The sequence below is a fragment of the Tetrao urogallus genome (genome assembly GCF_951394365.1).
Source record: "Tetrao urogallus genome assembly, chromosome: 3".
Classification (NCBI taxonomy): domain Eukaryota; kingdom Metazoa; phylum Chordata; class Aves; order Galliformes; family Phasianidae; genus Tetrao; species Tetrao urogallus.
This window is the reverse complement of record NC_136815.1, coordinates 69,383,214-69,406,725: the sequence shown is the minus strand read 5'-3', so window position 1 is coordinate 69,406,725 and position 23,512 is coordinate 69,383,214. Positions and strand designations below refer to the sequence as shown.

Genomic DNA, 23,512 nt, shown 5'->3' with positions numbered 1-23,512 from the left:
AGGGTGTCACCGCTACGAGCTGGAGGCAGAACAGCAGTACATGGAGTGGTGATGTGAATTCCCCATGGAAAAAAAATGTTCAAGACATAGCCCTTGGCACGTAATGTGTGCTGTCTTTTGCACTATGAAAGGGATGATCCTTCTGGATTTCCTGGAATCTGGACAAACCATCAACTCAACTGCTACACTGCAACACTAACTAAGCTGAAGGCTCAGTCTTAGAGAGCCAGTTCAGAAAAGGAAACAACCATTTTCTTGCAATGCAATAGCACCAAGCCCCATATCAGTTTGAAGACTCTGGAGTACATTGCCTCTCTTGGCTGGACTGTCCTCCACACCGACCGTATAGTCCAGATTTGATCCCTTCTGACTTCCATCTGTTTGAGATGATGGAGGATGCTATGATGCCATCGTACCAGATTTGAAACAGTGGGTCACCTCCACTGGTGCAGATTTTTATGAGCACAGCATGCAGGCTCTTGTTCATCATTGATGAAAATGCAGAGCTAATGGTAGTGACTTTTGAAGAATAGCATTTTGTAGCTGAGAACTTGCTCTGTCAAACAGTGTTATTCTGCTGTAGTTTCCATGGAAGCAAAAAGGAGGCATTACTTTTGGAGTGACCTACATAGAAATGCATTCTGTAGGGAGTACAGATGTTCGGAACCTGTAGCTAGGTGTCAAGTTTCTCTCTCCTATCAGAGCATTTCTCTCTGCATCAAATGTGAATGCCTTCCTTCCTCCTGCTGCTATTAAAAGAGCTGTTTGCCACACTCTTGCAGAGTTCTCTTTCTTGAAAGTGGAAAAGGTGTGTTTGAGCCTTTCCCTGCTGCAGCTGGGAGAGCTGTGTGCCTGTGATGGGCCTGATGGGAGGGGTGGGCCTCAGAGCTAGGGGTCAGGGGCAGCCCAGGGAAATGTCCTTCTGCAGTCAAGCAGAGTTAGTTTTCTGTAAGCAAGAGTAAAATTCCTGCTGGTTGTAGGGATGGGTGGGGTTGCAGTATTTTAGTGTTTGCTTATATCCAGCATTTCACTGCAAAGCCATGTTTAGCACCATGCCAGTTGCTTGACTTGATATCCATGGAGCATAGCAGCAAGTGGGTGTTTGTAAAAGCCCTTCAGCCTAAAAGTCCTTCAGCCCAAGACCAGGCAGGATCAACCTGTGTTATAGATTTAGATATAAAACTAAGTAGTGATAAAAGCAATTTCAACATGAAAATATTTTAAAGCATCTGAAATATTGTAGTTTAACAAGAGTACTAGTAAAAGTCCATTTATTCTTTCATGATATTTTCAGGCTATAAAGCTAATTATTTAGGAGCATTACATTCTGTTATAATAATACAATAATAAACTGTGGAGGAATTAACTCTTTATTTCTGAAGAAGCTGTTTCTAACATTTCTATCGCTTTGTTTCTTTTTTTAAAAAATGCATCACCATTACCACAGCTCTAAATACAGGGAATGGAATTTCACTCTGTACATCTTGGGAAAAAATGCTGTGAGGAAAATGCATTGATTTTTATTGCTCAGTGTGAACAAATGGGCATATAATCCATCTTACTAGACTATAGACTATACTCAAATGTTTACATCAATTTTGCTAATGTGGTAGCTTCACCTTCTTCTTACTACAATTGGTATAGTAAGATAGAAATGACTTAAAGCAAGAACTTGCCACAAAAGGTAGCTTTGTGATTCGGAATATTTTTGTAGCCAGAATGTCATCTAAAATGTGAAAGGATCATAGAGTGATAGAATCATAGAGTGGCCTGGGTTGAAAAGGACCACGGTGATCAGCTCATTTCAACCCCCTGCTATGTGCAGGGTCACCAACCACCAGACCAGGCTGCCCAGAGCCACATCCAGCCTGGCCTTGAGTGCTTCCAGGGTTGGGACATCCACAACCTCCTTGGGCAACCTGTTTCAGTACAACACTACCCTCTGTGGGAAAAACTTCCTCCTAATATTTGACCTATCTAACCTATCTATCTAAAGTAGAGGCAAGAAAAAAATATAAGACGTTGTCCAGTGTTTTCATAACTTGAGTTTTTCTGGAATACAGTACTTTACAGAAATTACTGCATTTTAAAATTGTTCTTTTTGTGTGTCAGTACAGTCAGTATATGGAATCTGGCACTACTGAGAGTATCTGTCACCCAACCACTGGAAAAAGAGAATAACCTACTGTATATAAGTAGTAAAAAATTGAATATGTAGGAAAACGCTCTGTACTTAATAATGAAAAATAGTGAGGAAAAGCACCATATGCTGTTTTTGCTGATTGCTGTCGTAATGTTTGATGTTGCAGGACGGATGGTCACAGTATCACTTTGTAGCCTCATCTTCAACGATAGAAAGAGATCGGCAAAGACCATACTCCTCATCACGCACGCCCTCCATCTCTCCCGTGCGCATGTCTCCTAACAACCGCTCAGGTAAGAGCAGGCTCCCAGGACCAAAGTAAATGCTGAAATAATCAATTGCTGTCATTTGCCTCCTTTAAGCAATGTCTGATCTGTTATTAACAGTAATGGCAGGGCACAAGATACAGTCTTTGCTCGTGTCTGAACTATCCATTGAAAACAGGAATGACTTTACTTTGCGGGACACTTCATAAAGTTCTACAGCAGAGAGATTACTTAACTTTTTGTTATGAATTGCTATGCAGTGCTTTCCTGATTGAGATTAGATGACTAGATCTCAAGAACAATTAATTCTACTGTTAGCACAAGGAAATTCTGCTACTTTTTGCTAGTCATGAAATCTCTTGTGTTGTTGTGGCAGAAGTTGAAAAATCCACATTATTTCTGTCAGCTTTTATTCTGATTGTATGTGTATGTGTGTAGATGAACACAAATGTGCATTCGCTTGCATATACAAGTTGCAAGTTTAAAAAAATTTTGACTACAGGTCTTCGTGTAATATTGATGTCACATTTAGAACAACTGTCATTATTTCTGTATGATCTCTGCAGTGAATTAATGTTAGTATGGCAACTTGTACTGATGTTAATTTATTTTTCTGCTCAGTAATCTAGGCATTTTTTCATAAGCTTATTCTAAGCTAAATATATCCTGTCTAGTTAAAACAGGCTCAGTAACAGTATTTTAAGATAAACAGTTAAAACAGACAAACTTTCAGTGTGCATTTCACTACTTGTTGAATCAAATCCTGCCATTACATAGGTATACCAGTTTTAGATTAAAATTTACCACACTGGTTAATGCCATCAGCATCATACAGTAGTTGCATTTCTAAGAAAATAGTTGTGTTAATTATCTATAAGCTGTACCTTAGTCCTGCCGAGAAACCACTGAGGAAGTTTGAAAATGTGGCTGTAAGTACACCCCAGTGAGAGTTACTGCTTTTACTATTCCATCTAGATTTCTTCCATGGTATGCTTGTAGGGCTTTGTTCAAAGAAATAGACAGCAAACGAAATCAACACTGATCTGTAAAACTATTTCATGCATTATTTTTATAGGCAAGCCAGGGCAAGCTAGCAAACTATCCAGAAAATGTTGCATGTGGTAGGTATAAAGCAGACTGAAAACCATTCTCAAATAATGGATGTTACTTTCATTTTTTTCTCAAAATGGAAGAATACTTTCCTTGGAGGTCTGCCTTGGGTCCAGTACATTTCAGTAGTTTTAATAATGACCCTTCTAATACACAGAGGATACCTGTTAACTTTGCAGGTGGCATAAATCTAGAAGAGAATCACCTCATATGGGGAGCTCTGTTAGAATTCAGAGTTGTCCTGAGAAATTGGAGCTACTGTCTGAAAAGATCTTACTCCTTACAAATAAATTACAAGGGGAAATCTGGCTAAATGAAACTGCATTAGAAATGACTTAGGGATTTTTGTCAGTTGCACACATGAATCGGGAGATGAAGAGATCAGAGTATGAAGACACACTGAATGGATTGTAATTTTTTAACTCAGAGACAAGTGAGAAGAGATACACACCAAGTCTTCAGACATGTAAGAGGCAGCTGCAAAGAGGCATGCTATGAACTTTCTCTGCTTTCATAGAAGACAAATAATGAGCAGCAAGGAGTCAGGCTAGACATCAGGGAACATTTGCTAATGGCAGAGAAACAAAGCATTGTAATAGACTGCTTGGAGCAATTACCTGGTTTTTGTCATCAGAGTCATCTTTGTCATCTTTAGTTTCAGACAAATCTGTCAAATATTATTTTGGTATAGTGTCTAGTACCTTGGGGTAAAAGGCTGAAGTAAATGAACTCATCATGTCCCATTCATCCCCAGGACTTGGTGATGCAATGCTTTTAACTAGCTTGAAGAGTTCTGTCTTTTTGTGTGTAATTTAAGAATAATAACACAAAAACTTGATATTACTTCTTAGTCTAATGTAAAGTAATGAATGTATGTCTACTTCCAACAAGAACTCTGGAGGAGGACAGTTCTATATTTTAACACTTACCAAAAAGCCATTGTTCTAACATGTGAGGAGAGGCACAATTTATACAGGGAACAGAGAGAGGTGTTTTTTTTCTCATAAGTTAATTTTATTCAACACAGCAGATTGTTACAAGTATCACAGAAGTATGGGAAACAAAATGCATGCAAGTGTTAGTTACCTTTTGAAGGATTGCATCCTGTTTCATCCCCTGCTTAAGTCAGGCTCCCATTAGCTGATTTGGTAATTTAATGTCATGTCATGTTTCTTCGTAGTTAATACTTTTATCACCTTCAGAATTACATCACTACTGACAAGCAACTTAAAAGCAATCCCCAGTTTTGATGGCTTCATAAGAAAGCCATCTGTACCATGTCTGCTCCGCAATTTCAGAGAAAAGATGTTATTGCTCTGGAGATTATTTTATCGTATTGAATGTCTGGGTGGCAGCCAGGAAGCATGTGGAAACAAGCACCAAAAGTTCAGTTATTTTTTTGCCACTATGCTTTTACTAACTCTGGGGTGTTCTACTACTCACTTTGTACTACTTTCCCTCTCCTCCCCTCCCCAGCAGGGAAAGTGCATTGTATCTACCAACATCTGAATGTATCAAAATTAGTTTATTTGAAATCTGCTATTTTTGTCCCAGCTTCTCTCTTTTTCCTTTCATAGCATCACAAGCTGTGAGTCTTTGTGATCAACACCACTCATCACCTTCACATTCTTCAGTGTGTGAGAATCACATACAAGCCCAATTTCTTAGTCATTTTTCACTTCCCTGCTTTTAGCTAGACCACGTTTCAGTCAGACTCTTTCTTACTGGCTGTTGAAGCTCAGTCAGCTGTGAAACAACTCCACAAGCCGGCTGTTCCCATGACATTGTTCCCCAACCTCCTTCTTTCAGCTGTCTCAGCCTCTGAACACTTGAAGAGTTTCACAGCACGTGATGAAAGAAATTTTGTTTTAATGCCAACTGTTTGTACTTAGATAGTTAATGGCAGAGAAATTATTTAAGTTACTTTTAAGTGTTGTATTATGATGTATTCTATGAAAAAACAGTTTTATTTTCTTCTTTTCACCCCAGAATTATTTCAAGTTTATTTCTTGTTTATTTTCAACAGAGAAGGAAGGAAAGAAACCACTTTATCTTCTTTTATAAGGATTTTTCTACTCAGTTGAAAGTTAAGGGGTCTTTTAAACAGAAAAGAATTGACCATATTAAAAAAAAAAAAAAGAGAAGTAGCTACACTGGGAAGTGTTGACACATTAAAGAAATTGAAATGCTACGGGAAATTTGTTTATTATTATTATTATTATTGCTGTTTTTGTAGTTATTCGTAATGATCATCTTAGATGTTGAGTGTAAGTGAAAAGAGAAAATGATGTTTGGAATCGATAGTCCTGAATTTGAAATAACAACAGTTTTTCTTTCATAATCACAGAACCACAAAATGTCCAGGGTTGGAAGGGACTTCAAGGATCATTAATCTCCAACTCCCCTGCCACATGCAGGGCCACCAATCTCCCCATTTAATATTAGACCAGGCTGCCCAGGTTCCCATCCAATCTGGCCTTGAACACCTCCAGGGATCGGGCATCCACAACCTCTCTGGGCAGCCTGTTCCAGCACCTCATCACTCTCTGTAAAGAACTTCCCCCTAACATCCAACCTAAATCTCTCCTTCCTCTACTTAAAACCATTTCCCCTTGTGCTGCAGTTATCAACCCTTTCAAAGAGTTGAATCCCCTCCTCTAGTGTTTATTCAAACAGCTGAACAGTAGTCTACTAGCAAATATATGCTTTACTGTGATGTTTACTCTAGAGTTAAACAGTACATTCAGTGATGATGTGGTAAGAAAAACTAAATCCATTTTTATGATCCAGCAAGTGCCCCAGCCTCACCTCGGGAAATGATCAGCCTAAAAGAAAGGAAAACAGACTATGAATCAACTGGAACAAACGCCACTTACCATGGAAGTAAGGGAGAACACACTTCTAGGAAAGACACCATGACAGGTGAGATTATGCTTACATAGCACATGTGAAAATCAGTGATGATAAATGGCCGATTTCATAGGCTTGGCTGAAGAGTTGACTTGCTCTGGTTTGTGCCAAAGTTTAGCAACGTTGAAGAATAAAACAGAAAAAGTGCTTGATCTCGGTGAATTCAAAGCTCTGTGAAAATGATTTGCAAAGACCGTGATTCTTCAACAAAAAAGTCTCTAAGAACATTTGTATATTTCTTTTTAATTTTGTTCTCTTTTCTGAAGAAAGTGGGTAAATCCACCCTGTATTAACTGGTGCTTTTTCTGTGAGCATGACTGTGGTGAGCATGTGCGGTGGTCACTGATGCCTGTCTTTTGCAGGGAATGGCTCTGTGGGACAAGTTAATTGTTTTTATATGTCAGTCATAGCTAGGAAATTCCCTAGCAGTTTGGAAAGACTATTCTTGTTACTTTCTCAACTAGGCTGATTTAAAATTTAACAATTTTCTTGGCCATATGTATTATCATCTTTTGCAGGTTTCACTGAAGGCCTTTCTCCCTTTGTGAGCTCATTCACCTGTTAGCATTTCAGCAATTAAGAAACATTGACTACTTTGGCTAGAATTGCACCTCTTCTTTAGTTCTCTGCAAAATATGTGTCGATCTCTATCACCCTTACACAGGCTTATATAACCTCTGTTGGGTATTATGTTGTATTTATACTGTGCTAAGCCTCATAGTGTCCTCTCCACCAAATGGTACCTTGTAAAAATTTACATTGAGGAGTCATTCTGCATTTTTTGAATGCCTCTTGCCTTTTTCCGTTCCCTCTGCAATGGTCTTGCTCAGAGAATGCCAGAATGGGTTGGTTTGGGTTCTTAAGCTCACAGGGGCAGCAGAAACGTGCTGATTAGATTTCAAGCCATCCATGCTAGCGTCCACTTTCAGCACATGACACGAATCACACAGCATCTATTCTGCTATACACCATTGTGCAATCACAACCTAAAGGCCAGTGTTTGAGTTTGGGTGAAAATGTAATGCAGAATTAGCAAGAAAGTGAAGTCTGAAGAAGAGGAATGACAATGAAGAGCATATGGAAACCACAGAATCGAATGTCCTGAATCATCTCTACAGGATACCAGTGAAACTAAAGAAAATTCAATCAAGGTACTGTATCTAAAGTATCTATAACATTTTGGGTGTTTCATAGTCATATGAGAGGATTCTTTAAAACACTTCAGTGGCCATTACTTGTGTGATTATAAAGGACAGCACTTAGTTTTTTTTTCAGCACTTTCATGAAGAAGGAATCTGAGTAAAAACTGCAGAAACATTAGTATTTCACCCTACCTGTGTCTGCAAATTCAGACAACCAGGTTATATTTGAAAGTTCTCAAAAATGGATTTCCTTGTGGAAAAACTTCCTTAACTTCCTTGCACTGTTCCTGTGCTTCCTTGCAGTTCATTACTTATTCTTTCATTTCTCTCTTCCCACTTCAAAAAAATGTCTTTTTCCCCATCTCTTATTATTTTACCATTTACTGTAGTGTCTTTGTTCTCCCTTATGTCCTTGCTATGTCTGTTCAGTTTTAGGAACATGAGGTTTGTGCTTTCCCAGCAACCTTTGCTCCACTGTGATTTTTGCATCCTGTTTTCTTTTCACATCTGTTTGTATTTTGTATGTTCTTATTGATCTTTTGGAGAGGTTCTTAATAAGAGCACTCGAGACTCTCAGCATCGTGCTCATCTATTGGTAATTTTTCCAACTATTGAGCTCAGTGAGAAAAATCAGAAACAATCAAACTGATAAGCTTTATAATGTTTTAAAATCTTGTAGCCATTGTACAAATGAATATGAAATTAATAAATCACTTTCTGTGTCTTTCAGGTCACCGAATCGCTGCTCATTTGGTCAGAGCTCAAATTAAACATCATTTTAAGAACAGAAAATGACAGGAGTTGTATTGTCAACATTTGATGTGAAATGTGTGTAACATATCTGTAGCTGATCAAATAATAAACATTTCATTAAAGAACAATGTGAAACTTCTGACTTTAATTGTCAGACATTTTGGCCTTACTTCTGTGGTCTTTTGTAAGTTTGCATAGCAAATTCATTTTGATTCCTGTATTTCATTGTGTGCATCAAATAATGCATTGCAGTTAATACCTCCACAGAGCCTATGGGACTTAGATAAATGTTTTTTCAAGTTCCACCTGGTGTATACATATACTGAACTGCTCTTGTGTTTTGTGCCAAGCTGATATATTGCACAAAGCTTTCTTTGACTTATAGATTTACAGAATGTGGAATGCAATAGCAATAGTCCCAATTTATCTACACCTGTCTCCATGCTCTTCTTCAAAGCTCTTCTGAGTTTATAGTTCAAAAATTTTATGACCTCTTGGCTAAGACTGAAATGAAGGTTTTGTGATGGATTTTTGAGGTAGAAATGCTGGATTCCTGCCATTGTGGAGAGCTGTTAGGAAACCTCTGGGAAAAAATGGAGAATCTATGAAGTAAACAATTTGGCTGAAAATGATAACTTACATTGATTTCACAAGAACAGCTAAAAAATAGGGGAACAATATCAAAGTTTCTATTGCCCTCCTCACTTCACAGGTTTATGATGCCGTGTGTATTTACAGTCCATCTTCTCTTTTCTGTAGAAAATAATAACCAATAATAAAATTTTATCACCTAAAGTATATTTTTAAGGCAAAAACTATTCTATTCTTTTTTTTTTTTTAAAGCTGTAAATGAATGTGGTAACATTATTTATGCCTTGGTGTTCTCCTTCAGAACAGAGAAGATAAGCCTACTGTATACTGTTATGGGACTTTGTTGGTATCCTTACTGAACCAGTATGTGCATTACAATCTGCACCCTACATCTTCACTTCCACCAGCAGAAATACCTTCTGATTAATTTATTATGTTGCTTGTCAGTAATCTTTCATCTGTACTTTTCTTATTTGAACTGACTTGCACATTCTGTACACAACCCCCAACTGTTAAAATAGCTAGAGATACTCAGGTGACTTGAACTCATTATTACTTTAAGAAACCACACTAAAACTGTAATCTTTTGACATGCCCTTTCACCATAAATGCAGGTGGCGGTAGTAATGACAGGCAGTGATCTCTGTTAAGTGATATTTGTGAGACACAGAAGCATTTTCCTTCACTGTCTTGAATCAAATTTTAGAAAACAGAGTCCTGTTCATAGTAGGAAGAGCAGGTTAAGCAATACCAGTTGAGGATGACTGCCTGCCCATTGATCTTTCCTTTCTTGTGTCTGTCTGTGTTTGTGAGTGCAAAAGGTTAGCACCTTATTATTTCAAAGTGCCTGTAAATGTGTTCTGAATGGGTACTCTTAGGAGCTGGAGATTGAATGTTAAGCCACAAATCAAGTGACTGAGATACATGGGGAGGGCTTCAATCAATGATAACTTTGTCACATAAACCAGTGAGTGACATAATTCTCAGAGCTGCTGGAAGCTTTGGAGAAGGTGGCTGAGGGAAACTTGTATTATTTTTTTTTTAATCAATATCACCTTGAAAACTGGGGAAAATAATAAAGTGAGGTATTTTTCTCTAATGTTCTTTATACAGCACAACCACAAACTACTGCAGGCGTATCATAGTATTCACTTCAGAACTGTCACTGTTTTGCCCAGTAAAAAGTACCTTCTCAGTACTATCTTGTGCTGTTGTTTAGATACTGCATAAAATACAGACACACACACTCATCAATTCTGGAATCAGTTTATCTGCAGTGACAATTCTCACCATTCTGTAAGGAAACGTGTTTGATGGAAAACCTATGTCTCCTGCTCTTTGTACCCAGTTCCCAGGAATGCTGCCTGCATGTTCCGAAGCAGGTACTGGAGTGGGGCTGCATGCATTACTGGCAGCTATATTTCTTGGCTTACATTTCCTCCAAGACAGAGACAGTTATCTCATCCTCCCAGCTAGACTAAGCCAAGATTTCTTGTTTGTGAACTTGGCATTCATTTCAAAGCATTTGATGTGTCATTATACTCCTTTTAATCACTTTAAGAAAAGAATACTACAGTTTGCTTGCATTTGACTGCAGTGAAATCAGCAATGCAGACCTTCCATTATGCAGAGGCTATCCATTTCTTCCATCATGGAATCTGTGATCTGGGAGACTGCAAGTCTTCAATCTGGCCTGTGGCATACAACAAATTTCACAGTACTGTGGTTGAGAGCTATGCATCTACTATGAACTGCTTCTGTTTTTTTAATAATTACAGCTATTAGGGGCACATGGGTTCCTTGTGCTCTTTTAGTTGCCTATAAAAAGATGGAAAGGCTGTGGCCCTCCTAAAAGTCTCTCTGATTGTGGGAATGCTCTGTGAATTAGCATGTGTCCAGTCTGCTGTTCTTCTTCAGGTTCTCCATAAAACCCTCAGATTTGCATCTTATACTGCTCTTTATTCTGGACAAATAACTATGAATAGTATTGTACTTTCAGTCATTCCTGTCTAAAAATCTGCATGTATGGATCTTCAATCCTGCTTATCTTTAGATTTATATACATAAAAAAAAGAAACGTTACAAGAAGTTCTTCCCCATTTATGAAAGTCCAGCATATCATCACTTCCGTGTTGTTCATCTCTGCTCCATTTCCTACATGGGACTATGCACTGTCTTAGTAACTGCATCCAGCACATCAAGAACTAAGAACTAGTTAACAGTGAAAAAAACAGGGGGAGGGGGCTGATTTTTTTTTTCCAGCTGGTGAAGATCATCACCCCACCATATAGGTCCAGTCTTCATCCCATTTCAAGATCATCCTGGAGATCTTTAAGAACACCACTGTGATCAGTAAAGTGGCAACATGGAATAGTGCACCAAGCTCTGTCAAAAGCTTTACCTTCGGCATGGTGCCTGTAGCAGATGTGGAGATCAGAATGGGCACTTCACAGTCAGCTTTGACTACTGGCCATTCATTCCTTTCTCCATAGTGGGTAGAGTGACTGGGGAAGAATGACAGAGGCAGTTTACTGTGCTGGGATCCATGCTAGCAGGTTTCCAAAGGAAGAAAAAGTGGTTACTTCTTTAGTAGCTGTGATTCTTCCTGGTGATGTGACCAGCATGGATCCCACCACCAGCTTTCATCTCTGCCCTTCAGTACTGCCCTCCAAGTTTTGAGTTGTGAAGGTACTAAAACCATCTCGGGTTTCATATGGTTGCACAGAGACCTGAGAGAAGCTGAATGGGCAGCTTGTTTCAGTTCCACTGATGCTCTGATTCACTGCTGTTCAAGTTTTAAAATTATTTTTTGGGCATATGCTTTTATAGTGAGAGTCACAGTGACAGTTACCAAGTCATTGGTTCTAGTATCTGGAAAGTTAATAACATATCCAGCAAGCACAGTGTGCACCACATCTACATGACATCCTTCCATCAGATTATTTCAGACATGAGAAATGCATACATTTCTATCAGCAAGCTGAGCTTCAGATAGATACTCAAATCAAGGTGATCGGGGAAGGTTAAAGCCTTGCAGAAAAATCCTTGGTTTTGAATGTGTTTCTTTAGGCAGGTACTCAGTAATCTTTGCAAAACAATACAATGTCATCCTTGTCTTCAGAATCCCTTCTGATTTCAAACTTGTAGCTCAGTTTTGTCCATGCATTTTAGTAGTAAGGTATTAGAGAAGAAAATTACTGCAGTTCATGGACTTGAGACCATCTTGGCCAGAATATCTTTGGTTTAACTGCTTATTTTTTGCGTAACTCATTTTATCAGTTGTATTTAATCAGTCTTCCCATGAATAATTTCACAATATAACAGTAGCATTGTTGGATAAGTAATGCAGGATCAGTAACGTTCAACTGAACTGAAATGAGTTAAATGTTTCTTAATCCCAGTATTTACAGCAATATGTGTTATACAGAATCCCACATATAACCTGGAATATATTACTGAATGCTAGCTGTATATGAAAATATTGTGTTGATTTATGTGTGATGGTAAATGATACAGTGCCTGTTACCATTAATGTGCTTACCATGTACATATATGTACCCCAGAGCAAAGATTAATACTGTTTAGTGTGAGAGAAAGAAAACAGAATACTGCTGATGCTTTTAAAGATTTTTGTGTAAGGGAAATGAGCACTATGTAAGTATTAAATGAAGCCTTAAGAATTTATTTTGAGGCCACAGCTGGTAAAACTGCTTTTCCTTCGTTTCTCTCTCTCCAGCTCAGAACACTGGAATCTCAACTTTGTACAGAAATTCTTATGGTGCACCTGCTGAAGATATCAAACATAACCAGGTAAGTAAGGAAACTAATATATTCCTGTTCTAGATTGCAAGATGCCAGTGTAACATTTTGTATGGAAACTATGAAAAATATCACAAGAATTAAAAAATCTAGGTTAGAATAAATGAGTCACATGCTTGACCAAATGCTGGCAATTCCACTGGTCTAAGGCAAGTTATATCCTTAATGCTAATGCATAATTTCAGCCCAAGTTTCAAAAATGTCCAACAGGTTATGACAGCAGATGCACAAGAATTATTTAAAGAATCTAGGCCTTTCACTCATAATGAAATCAAGAGAGGCTTGAGACCTACATGCCTTTAAAGTTCTGGATGTGTGATGCACACTGCAAGGGCCAAGCTAACATAATGGGCACTTCTGCTTTGTCAAATACCTGGTGATGTCCTGTGCCAGTAAACTTGGTGAAGTGCATTCACATCTCATTGCTTGAGTGTATCCAACATAAAATTGAAAGCTACTTCTGGCACTGTTTGGCTCACAGGCTAAGGCATTTTATCAGCAACATGTATACTGGACAAGCCTGGCCTGGTACCCTTATATCTCCTACAGGTACATATGCATTGTCTGTATATATGTGTAGCTCCATTACACAACTGTATCTTATAATTAATTATCACAGTTCCTGAATATTCTCACAGCTTCCCTATGCATTGTTCATCATTCTTCAAATAGAGGTAGGAGGCCAAAAACACTTAGGAAAAGCGCTTTACATAGAAACACAGAATTGCTCTGGTTGGAAAAGACCTTAAAGATCAAGTCCAACCACAGCCTGACTATACTACCCAAATGATGAGTAATACAAGAATATTTGGTGGAACTGATTAAAAAATCCTGAAAATTTCTACTAGATTACCTGAAATTTCAGTTTCAATGAATGTTATTTCAATTTGAATCCACAAACTTAAGGCAAGTTTCTGATGTTGTGCCCCTATGTTCCTTGTATTGGTTTTACTCTTTATTTAGCCAGTATTTCATGTGGTGTACCATATTTGTGTGCACTGCTTCAAGGTATTTCTGTTTTTATTGTCTTTAAAGAGAAAAGTCCTTCTAATTAACACAGTGTTTAGGGAAAGGAGGAGTATGAGGTATTCTAACAGCTGATGCACTCAGGCTGCAGTCATAAATAATTTGATTTTTAGAGTGAGAGCAAAAGGAAAACACCACTTTTCCACCTTTTTCCACTTGTTTTCTCAAAGAAATGTCAGGTTTATGATTGACTTATCATAAATAATGTTTCTATTTATAAAGGATCCCAGAATACTAATTTGGTCTTCTTTCTACTCAAAAATATGACTGCCTATGTCTTCTGGCTTATGAACAGGTTGCTCAGTGTGTAATTTTTCTCTTTTGTCCAAATTGAGACACCTGTGTTTGAACATGTGGCATTAGACATAAGTGGTGCTAGAAACAGAAAATAGAGTTGTTATGCTCCCTTTTGCCATTTTGATCTTGTGACCGGTGCTGTAAGATCACTTGTAGGGCTGTTAAAGGTAGTGAACGCTGTCTTTTGCAAGTTACTCATAGAGTCCCATACAGACATTTTGAAAGAGTAGCCAACAGTTTGGGACATAGCAATGCAATTGTGCCCATCTTCTTGAAGGAACATGGCAAACTCATGCATAGTCTGCAGGTTTGGCAAAAAGTCTTCTGATACTGACATTGGCTTGCTGGAAAAGACAGCATTTGAGGATTGAAAGACCATGTCATTTTGCAGTCACAAAGCCTGCCCAATCTTCATGGAGATGGCAGAGTGAAAGATAGTGTTCCACTAAGATACTTGACAAATGATTATAATTTTCAGATTTCTACTAAGTCCCAAATATCAAAACAGAGATTCTCTAGGGCTGTCAAAAAAAAAAAACTTAATAGCAAACTTAGATTAGGGGTCCAGCTGAGTCTTTTTCCTGTGTATCATAAATATTTCAAGCTCAAGGCAACTTACTAGAATGTAGCAACTCAAGACTGTCAGCATGAAGTGTCAAGGCAGTGGTAAGAAATTGTTTCAACTTAACAGTAGCATAATACATTTCAGGGGACTTAGTCTGAAATGTTCTCATGTCAGTGCCCTGAAGGCTATAGTTCTTAACGGTGTCACCCAGTCTCATCTGTGGCAAAGGAAGTTGCAAATGTTAAGCATATTGGAGTGTGTACACTGTCCATTCAGATTCTTCTGAAATGAATTTTTACCACCAGTATTTGCACTGTATAGCTGCAAAGTAGTCAGAAAGCTGTATACAGATGATGTTTACTAAAAGTTACTGTGAGCAGCACTGCTCAGAACCAGATTTTAACTACATTTGAAATAAACCAGCATCTGTTAGCAGCAGTAAAATGAAATAATAAATGAAAGTGTAAAGAATATAATGACAAGGCAGAGCTGTGGAATTAATTCACTTCTAAGTGCTACTTCAGGCACTGGTTAAGTAATGACCAAGTTTCCATTTCCAGCACGGTGAACGTAGAATGAGATTCACTCTTTCTTCCCTCCTGCCCACAGAAAATTGTATCTAAGAGGTGCGGATGTTGCTGTCTTTCAGGTTTCAACACAGCCAGTTCCACAGGAGCCCAGCAGAAAAGATTACGAACCATATCAGCCGTTTCAGAATTCAACCAGAAACTATGATGAGTCCTTCTTTGAGGACCAAGTGCATCATCGTCCACCTGCAAGTGAATACAACATGCACCTGGGACTAAAGTCAACTGGCAACTACGTCGACTTCTATTCAGCTGCTCGTCCCTATAGTGAACTTAACTATGAAACAAGCCACTATCCAGCCTCTCCCGACTCCTGGGTTTGAGACTTGGGCAGATAGAAAAGCTCCAGGAACTGTGCATGTGCATGCATACCACAAGACATTTTTTTCCTGCAAATTTAGTTTGTTAAAGCCTGTTCCATAGGAAGGCCCAGATAACCAGTGTGGAAAAAATTAAGAGATTTTTTTAGAAGGCTAAAAGAAATGAAAGCTAAACCTTGGAGTAATTAGAAAGAAATATATATACTATATATATATTTTACAGTGTAGGACAACTTTAGTGTTGGCCAGTAGAGTCTTAAGTTTGTTGCTGTGTATTGAATGTGGCTGAAAGAAGGAGGGAGATTATGACAGTGGATGTGGGTCAAGAGTTAAGCACAAGTAACTGAGCAGCGTACATACTTTATGGGGAACAGCTTCTCACACTTTGTTTAATATCCTCATTCATTGTGACTCTAGGCTTCAAGTTGCATTTGGGGTTTCCTCTGTACAGCAAGATGTTTCTTGCCTTTTGTTAATGCATTGTTGTAAAGTATTTGATGTACATTACAGATAAAAAAACAAGTGCATTGTGTATATTACACCAATGCCACAGTGTTTCTTCATCTATGGTTCTAAATATTGCTTCAATTTCAAATTTTGAAAGATGTATGAATTTCCAGTTTTTTGTTTTTCTTTTCCCCAGTGCGTTTTAACAAAAAAAAAAAAAAAAAGAAAAAGAAAAAAAAAAAAAAAAACCAAAAAGGAATATTTAGCAGTATTGTTCGTTCTGATATGTGAATTTGTTTGTGGCAACTAAAAAAAAAGGCATTCAGCAGTTTCTGACAATTAACATTCATCATTCCACACTCCTTGTCAACAAAGTGCTTTTTCACTGCCTAAAATTTTAGATGTAGATATTTGAAATAGATTTTTTTCATTTATACCAGTTTTCTTTATGATGATACAGTGTTAAAAGAAAATAAATTACAATTGATCTGTCATCCATATTTGCTAAGAATGTCTATTTCCAAGAATCTACCATACAAATATACATTCTTACTCGTGTGTGTCCACGTATGCATAGTATTCTGTGTGTGTGTGTGTATGTGTTTGAGTGTGTGCGTTTGTGTGGTATAAAACCTATTTTCATCCAATGTTTTCCTCGTTCAAGCTTCAGTTTTTGTTTGATTTTCAGTTTTTTTAAACAGTGGAAACTCCAGTATGTGCTTTCTCTTACTCACTTTATTAACCATAGATAGCAATTGAAAATTGTTAGGCCACATACTCGCAAAGGAAGGGGTTGTAGGATATTTTCCATTGAGTCCTTCACCCTCAGGTGCCATTTCCTTTAAAATAGCATCTCTTGATCTTCTCTTGAGGAAGGAAATGTCATTACTTTCCATCCACCAACCAGCAAGTGCTCAAGGGAGAGAGTTTGATCTTGCCATCTCCCTGGGGGAATGGAAAACCAAGACCCAGCAGGCTAAAGCCTGGAGTGCCCGAACTCTTCAGGCTACAGAAGGGTCCAACTCATGAACCATTAGGACAATCATTTACTTTAACCCATACCAAAAAGAAAACCCAACGCCCAAAACGCATTCCTCAAATATGAAAGATACTGACCATTTCTGTGCATTTAAAATAAAATCATTTTAAAAAACCAAAAAAAAAAAAAAAAAAAAAAAAAAAAAAAAAAAGGAAAAGAGACTTTTTTTGAAAAAATAAAACAAAACAAAAAAATAAAAAGGAAATGAAAGGAAACTAGGCTGGGAGTCCAGAATAGCTGGGCTAATATTAGCTTTTGGGATTCTAGAAGTTAAAAAATTAAAAACAAAAAAGAATCTAGCATTTCTTTCATTCAGCCAAGAGTTTGTCATACAGTTTCCACAGAATAAGACCCAACACAAAAGGAGTAGTTGTAAATTGCTTCAGTTACAATTAAGGAATTTGTTTTAGGTTGCAAACATTTCTGTGGTTAGTCAGTGTAATAGTCTCACCATCACCTGGCACACTTTGGCTGTGTGCAGGGGGAAAAGTCTCTCACTAACCATCACCTGCTCCGTAGGACGCAGACCGAGTAGTTGGTGCGGGAGGATGTTGTGACGTAGAATTGGTTTTTCGATAATCTAGGACTAGAGTTTAATCTTTTTGGCAGCTTTTCCCAGTGTACGATATGTAACCTTATCTGCTCTTTGTAGTAAACAGGGGGAAAAAAATCGCATGCAAAAAAAATTTTAAAACATTTAAAAAAGGGTGGGTGGGAGGGGCACAGTGGGCCAGATGTATAGTGAGGTAGATGAAAATATTATTCATAGTTTTGGACACAAGTTGTTTATATTTTATTTATTACATTGATTTTAATAAGATAAGTGACATTTGCAGTGCTCTTTTGAACAAAGCACATTTTCAGTATAAAAGCTTTTTTTTAATAAAGAATGTCACTCTCAACTTGAAGTTCTTCTTGCCTGTCTGATAACCACCAGATCCGTGCAGGCCTCCAGCCGCAGGACCACAAACAGGCCAAAGGGACCCGTGGTTAAAGTTCTTTAGACAGAAATTTATTGTAAGTTGGATTTATTTCCATTCTTCAAACTACCAAAATGCCCACATTGCCCCCTTGCAGCTCCTCTCAGAAAACTAATTGCAGTCAAATGTTGACCATTGCTCAAGTGAAACATTTTGGACCGATGAAGTGGCATAAAATATCTTTCGTCTATAGTTTGTGTTGCTTTGTTTCCATTCTTCTGTAGTGGCAAGTGCTCCTACTACCGTTGTTCATTCTTGCTGTACTGCATTTTGAGATGGTGTGGAATTACCTGGCTTCTCTTCCAGGCTTGGAAATCCAACACTGCTGCCATACTGAAGCAGGATATGTCATGATGCATTCTCTTTAGTACTGAGGAAAGTATCATTACCTATTGCTGTTCCCTTCATTCTTGTACTAGATAAAACACAGAAATAGAGAAGAAACCAAACTGTTCCAAAAAATGTATAAAATGCAATTGATGTACTGTCAAATGTCAGATTATTTTTTTTTAACAAGCTTCGTATTAGAATCTTGATCAGCTGTGTAGACCTTGATAAATCTCACTGTTTTATTAAATGCTGTTTATGGTCTGGCAGGAATGGTTAACCTATCTCAAGATTAACAAATTTGCACTAACATGAGCAATATTGATTTGAAAAAATAATATGAATTCAATATTTAAATGATAAACTATGATTTTAAAGGTATATTAACACTGAAAGTACATTTTGACAAATAACATATTTAAGCCCAAAATATAAGTGGTTATGTCAAATAACACAAAAAGAACTATAACAATATAGAGTGAGAAAAAATGTGTTTCACTGTACATGTTGCTAACATGTACAAAGACAAACTCATATTGACATATTTTCTATTAATAAATCCTACTGTATTGTGGAGAATTGCTGGTCATAGTGCAGTATGTTTACAATCAGAAATTGTCTCCATATGTTGATTCCCAACTTCACACATCCAACAACTCCCCTGCAAGTCACATATTTTAAAAGCTGATTGAATATTAATCATCTCTCACATCATGTGCTGCCGCCACCCCCCAAAACAGGTTTATGAGCACAACTTCAAAGAGCAAGCAAAGGGGAAAGGCATTTCTGAGAACATTGTCAACACCTTAATCATCCTCAACTGAGGCTTGAGTGGTAGCACTCAAGGACACTGGATGGGAACATTGTAAAAAATACAAACTTGGCCCCAGTGTTATGTAGACTATGGTCAAAATACTCAGAGAAAGACACTAATTCAGTTGTGCATTGCCAGGGATCCTGGCAGGCCATACATGCAGCAGGTGGGAATGAGTGTTTCCTGGGGCTAGGCTGCTTCAGACTACAAAAGTGTCTCTGAAGGGAGGCTTACAACCAAAATTAGGAAGGCAGACTTTTTTCTACCTTGACACAGCATAGGCTGCTGTACAAGGACAAGTGCTGCAAGGGAGGCTTTCTCAGCTCCTCCACCCATGTTACTCACCCTCTCCTGATGACAGATAGAAAGAGTTCTCAGCTGGGTGTTACTGCTGGTAGCATAGGGACTGGGAAGAGGAGACGGTGGTGGTGAAGGCAGCAGTCTGGGTTGGGGGAGGAAAAAAACAAGGGGCATAAGCACACAGAAGCACAGTTTGTACATGCAGACACATGCACACCCTTAATGACTAACTGTGAAATGGGGCCAGAAAGTGTGTTGTGCACTGATATTGCTAATAAACTGAATAGCCAATAGCAGCAACATGCTGGACACAAAACTGTATTCTAGCAAAGAGAGGGAATCACCGTTCTCCTCCGGGCACATCTAGCTACATAGTTCTAAGCAACAAGCCAAGAGCAGAGCCTGCTGGGCACAAGGGCAGTACCACAAGCTGCTAAGACAGGAGGGGAATTACTCTTGGTCAAAGACTACATGTCAAAAAAGAAACTAGAAACCTAAAATGGGGAACTCTGCAAACCCCACCACCACCATTCTGTGCTGCCATCCTCAGTGGCAGTGCCATCTCCCCAACAGGTACGGGGATGGTGTGCACACAGGCACAACCCTATCAAGACCTCAGCCTGAAAAAGCCCTTTACTGGGCAATAGCTGGTATAGATGTGCCTGATTCCAAGCTGGCGGAGAAGCAGTTCCTACCACTTGCAACTCAAAGCCCAGTGTTTTCCCCTGAGGCAGGTGAGATCAACAGCTCCTAAAAGACTGTGCTATGTGCTCTGCTTCATTTTCCAGAGGACTCTACAGCTCTTAAGCAGTGGCCTAAAGCCACCTTATTCTGAAAGTGGGATATCTGAGTTTCCTGCTTGCCCCAGGCTAAGAGGATCTAGGTCTGCAGCTGCCACTGACTTAAAGGAGGCACTGCTGGGAAAAGACCAGGAGATGAGCAGTGGCTGTCTGATCTGTTGATACACCTGCATTACGAGCACCTCCAGCATTAAGTCTTCTGAGGCCCAGGCCAAGGGTCCATCCAGCACAAACACTTCAAGCTGTTTCTTCTCCCCAGTGCTCCCCTGGGTTTTGCACTATCTTGAGAGGACCACACCATTCAGATCTGTACACCACGACCCTCTACTACTCCCATGCCTGAGGATGGTGCTGGCCAGGCAAGACCCTCTTGCAACACACCAAGGCTATGCGATACTCTAAAACTGATTCACTTTCAAGCTTACTTTTGTACTTTTAATGCAGTTTTAATAGCAGTTTCCTTCCTCTGTAGGCACTGGTTTCCCAGAAGACATCACATGCTAACCTCTTGTAAAGACAAAGCCTTTAGCTCACACCTCAGTTTAAAGCCCACAGAAGTGCCTGTAAGACTTTCAGCAACTTTCAACCATGTGTCAGGCCCAAAGTGAAAACAGTCAAAGATTGTGGGTGCAGCCATCAAAGGATGAAAGCACCGAGGCCACCCAAACACCACACTGAAGGCTGCAGTGCACAAGAAGCTGAAAGAAGAAAAAAGTTGTTTCCTGGGACATGTCAAAATTTACTGTATAGCCTTTGGCTCTGTAATTTTATTTTCACTCTTTTAAGAGGTTGGCTTGGATAAGAAGTACTCGCAATGACTGATAGGTGCAGTTAATTTGAGCAGCCTGATGGGCAGTTTCAGACATTGAAATACCTTTCTTTCTCAGGTAAGAAACCTGCTGCTTAGTCTAGGAAAGCAAAATAGCAGCCACATGTTGATGCACTGGTTTTCACAAATTCAGTTAAAGTATTCATGCACATAAGGCTTTTCATTTACACATACCCCAGTAGCTATGAGGGTTGCTTTTTCAAGAATTTAGTCACTGTACATGAGCATTATATACGGGCAGAAAATGCTAATGACTAAACACACCAAGGCTGAAGAATAAATTTGTGACAGAACTCAGGCTGCTGCATACAGACACAACTGATTATTACTCTGTGCTGCTGAGGCCTTACCCAGAGTACTGCATCTGGATGGGAATTCCTCAGTACAGGAGAGACATGGGTCTGTTGGAACACATCAAAAGGAGGGCCACAAAAATGATCCAAAGGATGGAACACCTCTCCTATGGCTGAGAGAGCTGGCGCTGTTTAGCCTGGAGAAGAAAAGGCTGCGAGGTGCCCTGATAGCGGCCTTTCAGTATCTGAAGGGGAGCTACAGGAAAGAAGTAGACAGATTCTTTGGCAGGGTCTGTGATGACAGGAAGAGGGGAAATGGTTTCAAACTAAAAGAGGGAGGATTTAGAATGGATATGAGGAAGAAGTTTTTTACAGTGAGGGTGGTGAGGCACAGGAACAGCTTGCTGAGAGAGGTGATGGGTACTCTGTCCTTGAAGGCACTCAAGGTCAGGTTGGACAGGGCTCTGAGCAACCTGATCGAGCTGTAGGTGTCTCTGTTCATTGCAGGGAGTTGGGCTAGATGGCCTTTAAGGGTTCCTTCCAACTCAAACAATTCTATGATTCTGTGATTCTATAGCCTCTATTTGACATCAAAGCATTTATTAAAAAAAAAAAAAAAAAAAAGAAGAAAAGAAAAAAGAATGAAAGAAACCTTTTTCTTTAAGCTACCATAGGTTTGAATTTTTATTGGGGTGATGGGAAGAGAGAATTTGAATTATACACAATATTTGAAAGATGTTTCCTGTTGCTTTTATTTCTGCCTGTGCCTAGACATGAAGAGAAAATACATTCCAAAAAATGGCATTTTTTCCCTCTGGGCCCCTTTGAGTAACATAACGGTCATTGCGATCCACTCCAATTACCAACACCTGGTGCAGAGCCAATGCTTGCGTTTCAGCAACTTGTTCCACTGTTGCAATCACAGCTTATCAGTGACAGGGGGAAAAAAAATTGTTTAGAAGAAACAGATGATGATGTGTCCTGAAAAAAATTTGCATTTAACTGGGTTTTTAAATAAAAGCCTGGATCCTTTAAACATGCATAGTCTTATAGCACCTTAATGAGTGCACAGCCAGACACCACGTGAATTACAGTCGCAGTTTTTAACACAGGCAAAAAATGTAGGTTCCCTTCCCACAGTTGTATTTTTGTTGGTGGTGGTTTTTATTTTCATAATTAAAGCCTAGGGCAATAAACATTTTGAGGTAACAATCTGTGGAATGTAATTTGAGTAAAAGGTCATGTTATGTTAATATATATACAACTGAAAAAAGATTGAGACAAATTGTGATGCCTTCCTAAAGTATGATTTATATATAAGCTAAGATAAAGATCTGGTTTAATACCATGATTTTATTATGAATAATGCAATATAGTAGACTATGAAATTTTGTATCTAGTGGGGTAGATAGATATCCCAGATATAGTTAATGGTGTGCATACGTAGTTAATGCAAATTTAAAGTTTAAAAAGTACTGATTAAAAGGAAGATTTTGGAGCTTCTTCCTCAAGTGACAAAATGATGGCTGCCATTTGTCTCGGAACTGCTACACCAGAGTTTAATCTGCTGTATAAACTTTGACTTTAAAAATAAAAGCACTTTTATAAACCAGAACAGCTTCAACCACAGCTGAACCTCACCTGCTGAACTAAGGGTTATAAAAACTGGGAAATAAACTGTACAGTGTTTTACTGTGTTTCCAATAGCCCATCCAGAAACCATAAATTATCTCAGAAAGACTGGAACTCTTTACTCCCAGGGTTTACTCTCTGCATTGCTGCTAGCACTCACTGCCCATCACAAGGCCATCCACCAAAGAGCCACCACAGCACTGCAAGCAGTATTTAAGCAGCTCTTAGCAAGTGGGGATGTGTCTGGGAAGTCAAAAGGGAAGAAAGTATCTCAGCATGCTGACAGCAAAGCGAGCTTAGTTAGGGCAGTGGGGAAATGGGGCAGAGCCCCTCTTGCAGCACACTAGCAATGCTGTCCACGGAGCATCCATCAACACAGCAACCTGATGTAAACTCACTCTAGAACTGGGATTGGGAGCACATAAAACTGTTTAGAGATATCTTAGCTGTTGTTTTCTTGGTGTACGGCTTCCCATACAGTTTAATAAGGGATTTTGGCCAAAAAGCAATATAAGATGTTTT

General features: G+C 38.8%; 1 protein-coding gene across 2 annotated transcripts in view; it reads left to right on the top strand.

Annotated features, from left to right (window-relative positions):
- Positions 1-15,532, top strand: part of CTNND2 (catenin delta 2) — a gene marked incomplete at both ends in the record, with an annotated part of 505,693 nt that extends 490,161 nt beyond the window's left edge. For both annotated transcript variants that reach the window (XM_079533797.1, XM_079533798.1), the window contains 4 exons: positions 2,310-2,436; positions 6,310-6,441; positions 12,652-12,725; positions 15,272-15,532. In XM_079533797.1, coding sequence (XP_079389923.1) covers positions 2,310-2,436; positions 6,310-6,441; positions 12,652-12,725; positions 15,272-15,532 — 594 coding nt within the window. The remainder of the gene's footprint in view (positions 1-2,309; positions 2,437-6,309; positions 6,442-12,651; positions 12,726-15,271) is intronic.
- Positions 15,533-23,512: the final 7,980 nt, after the last annotated feature.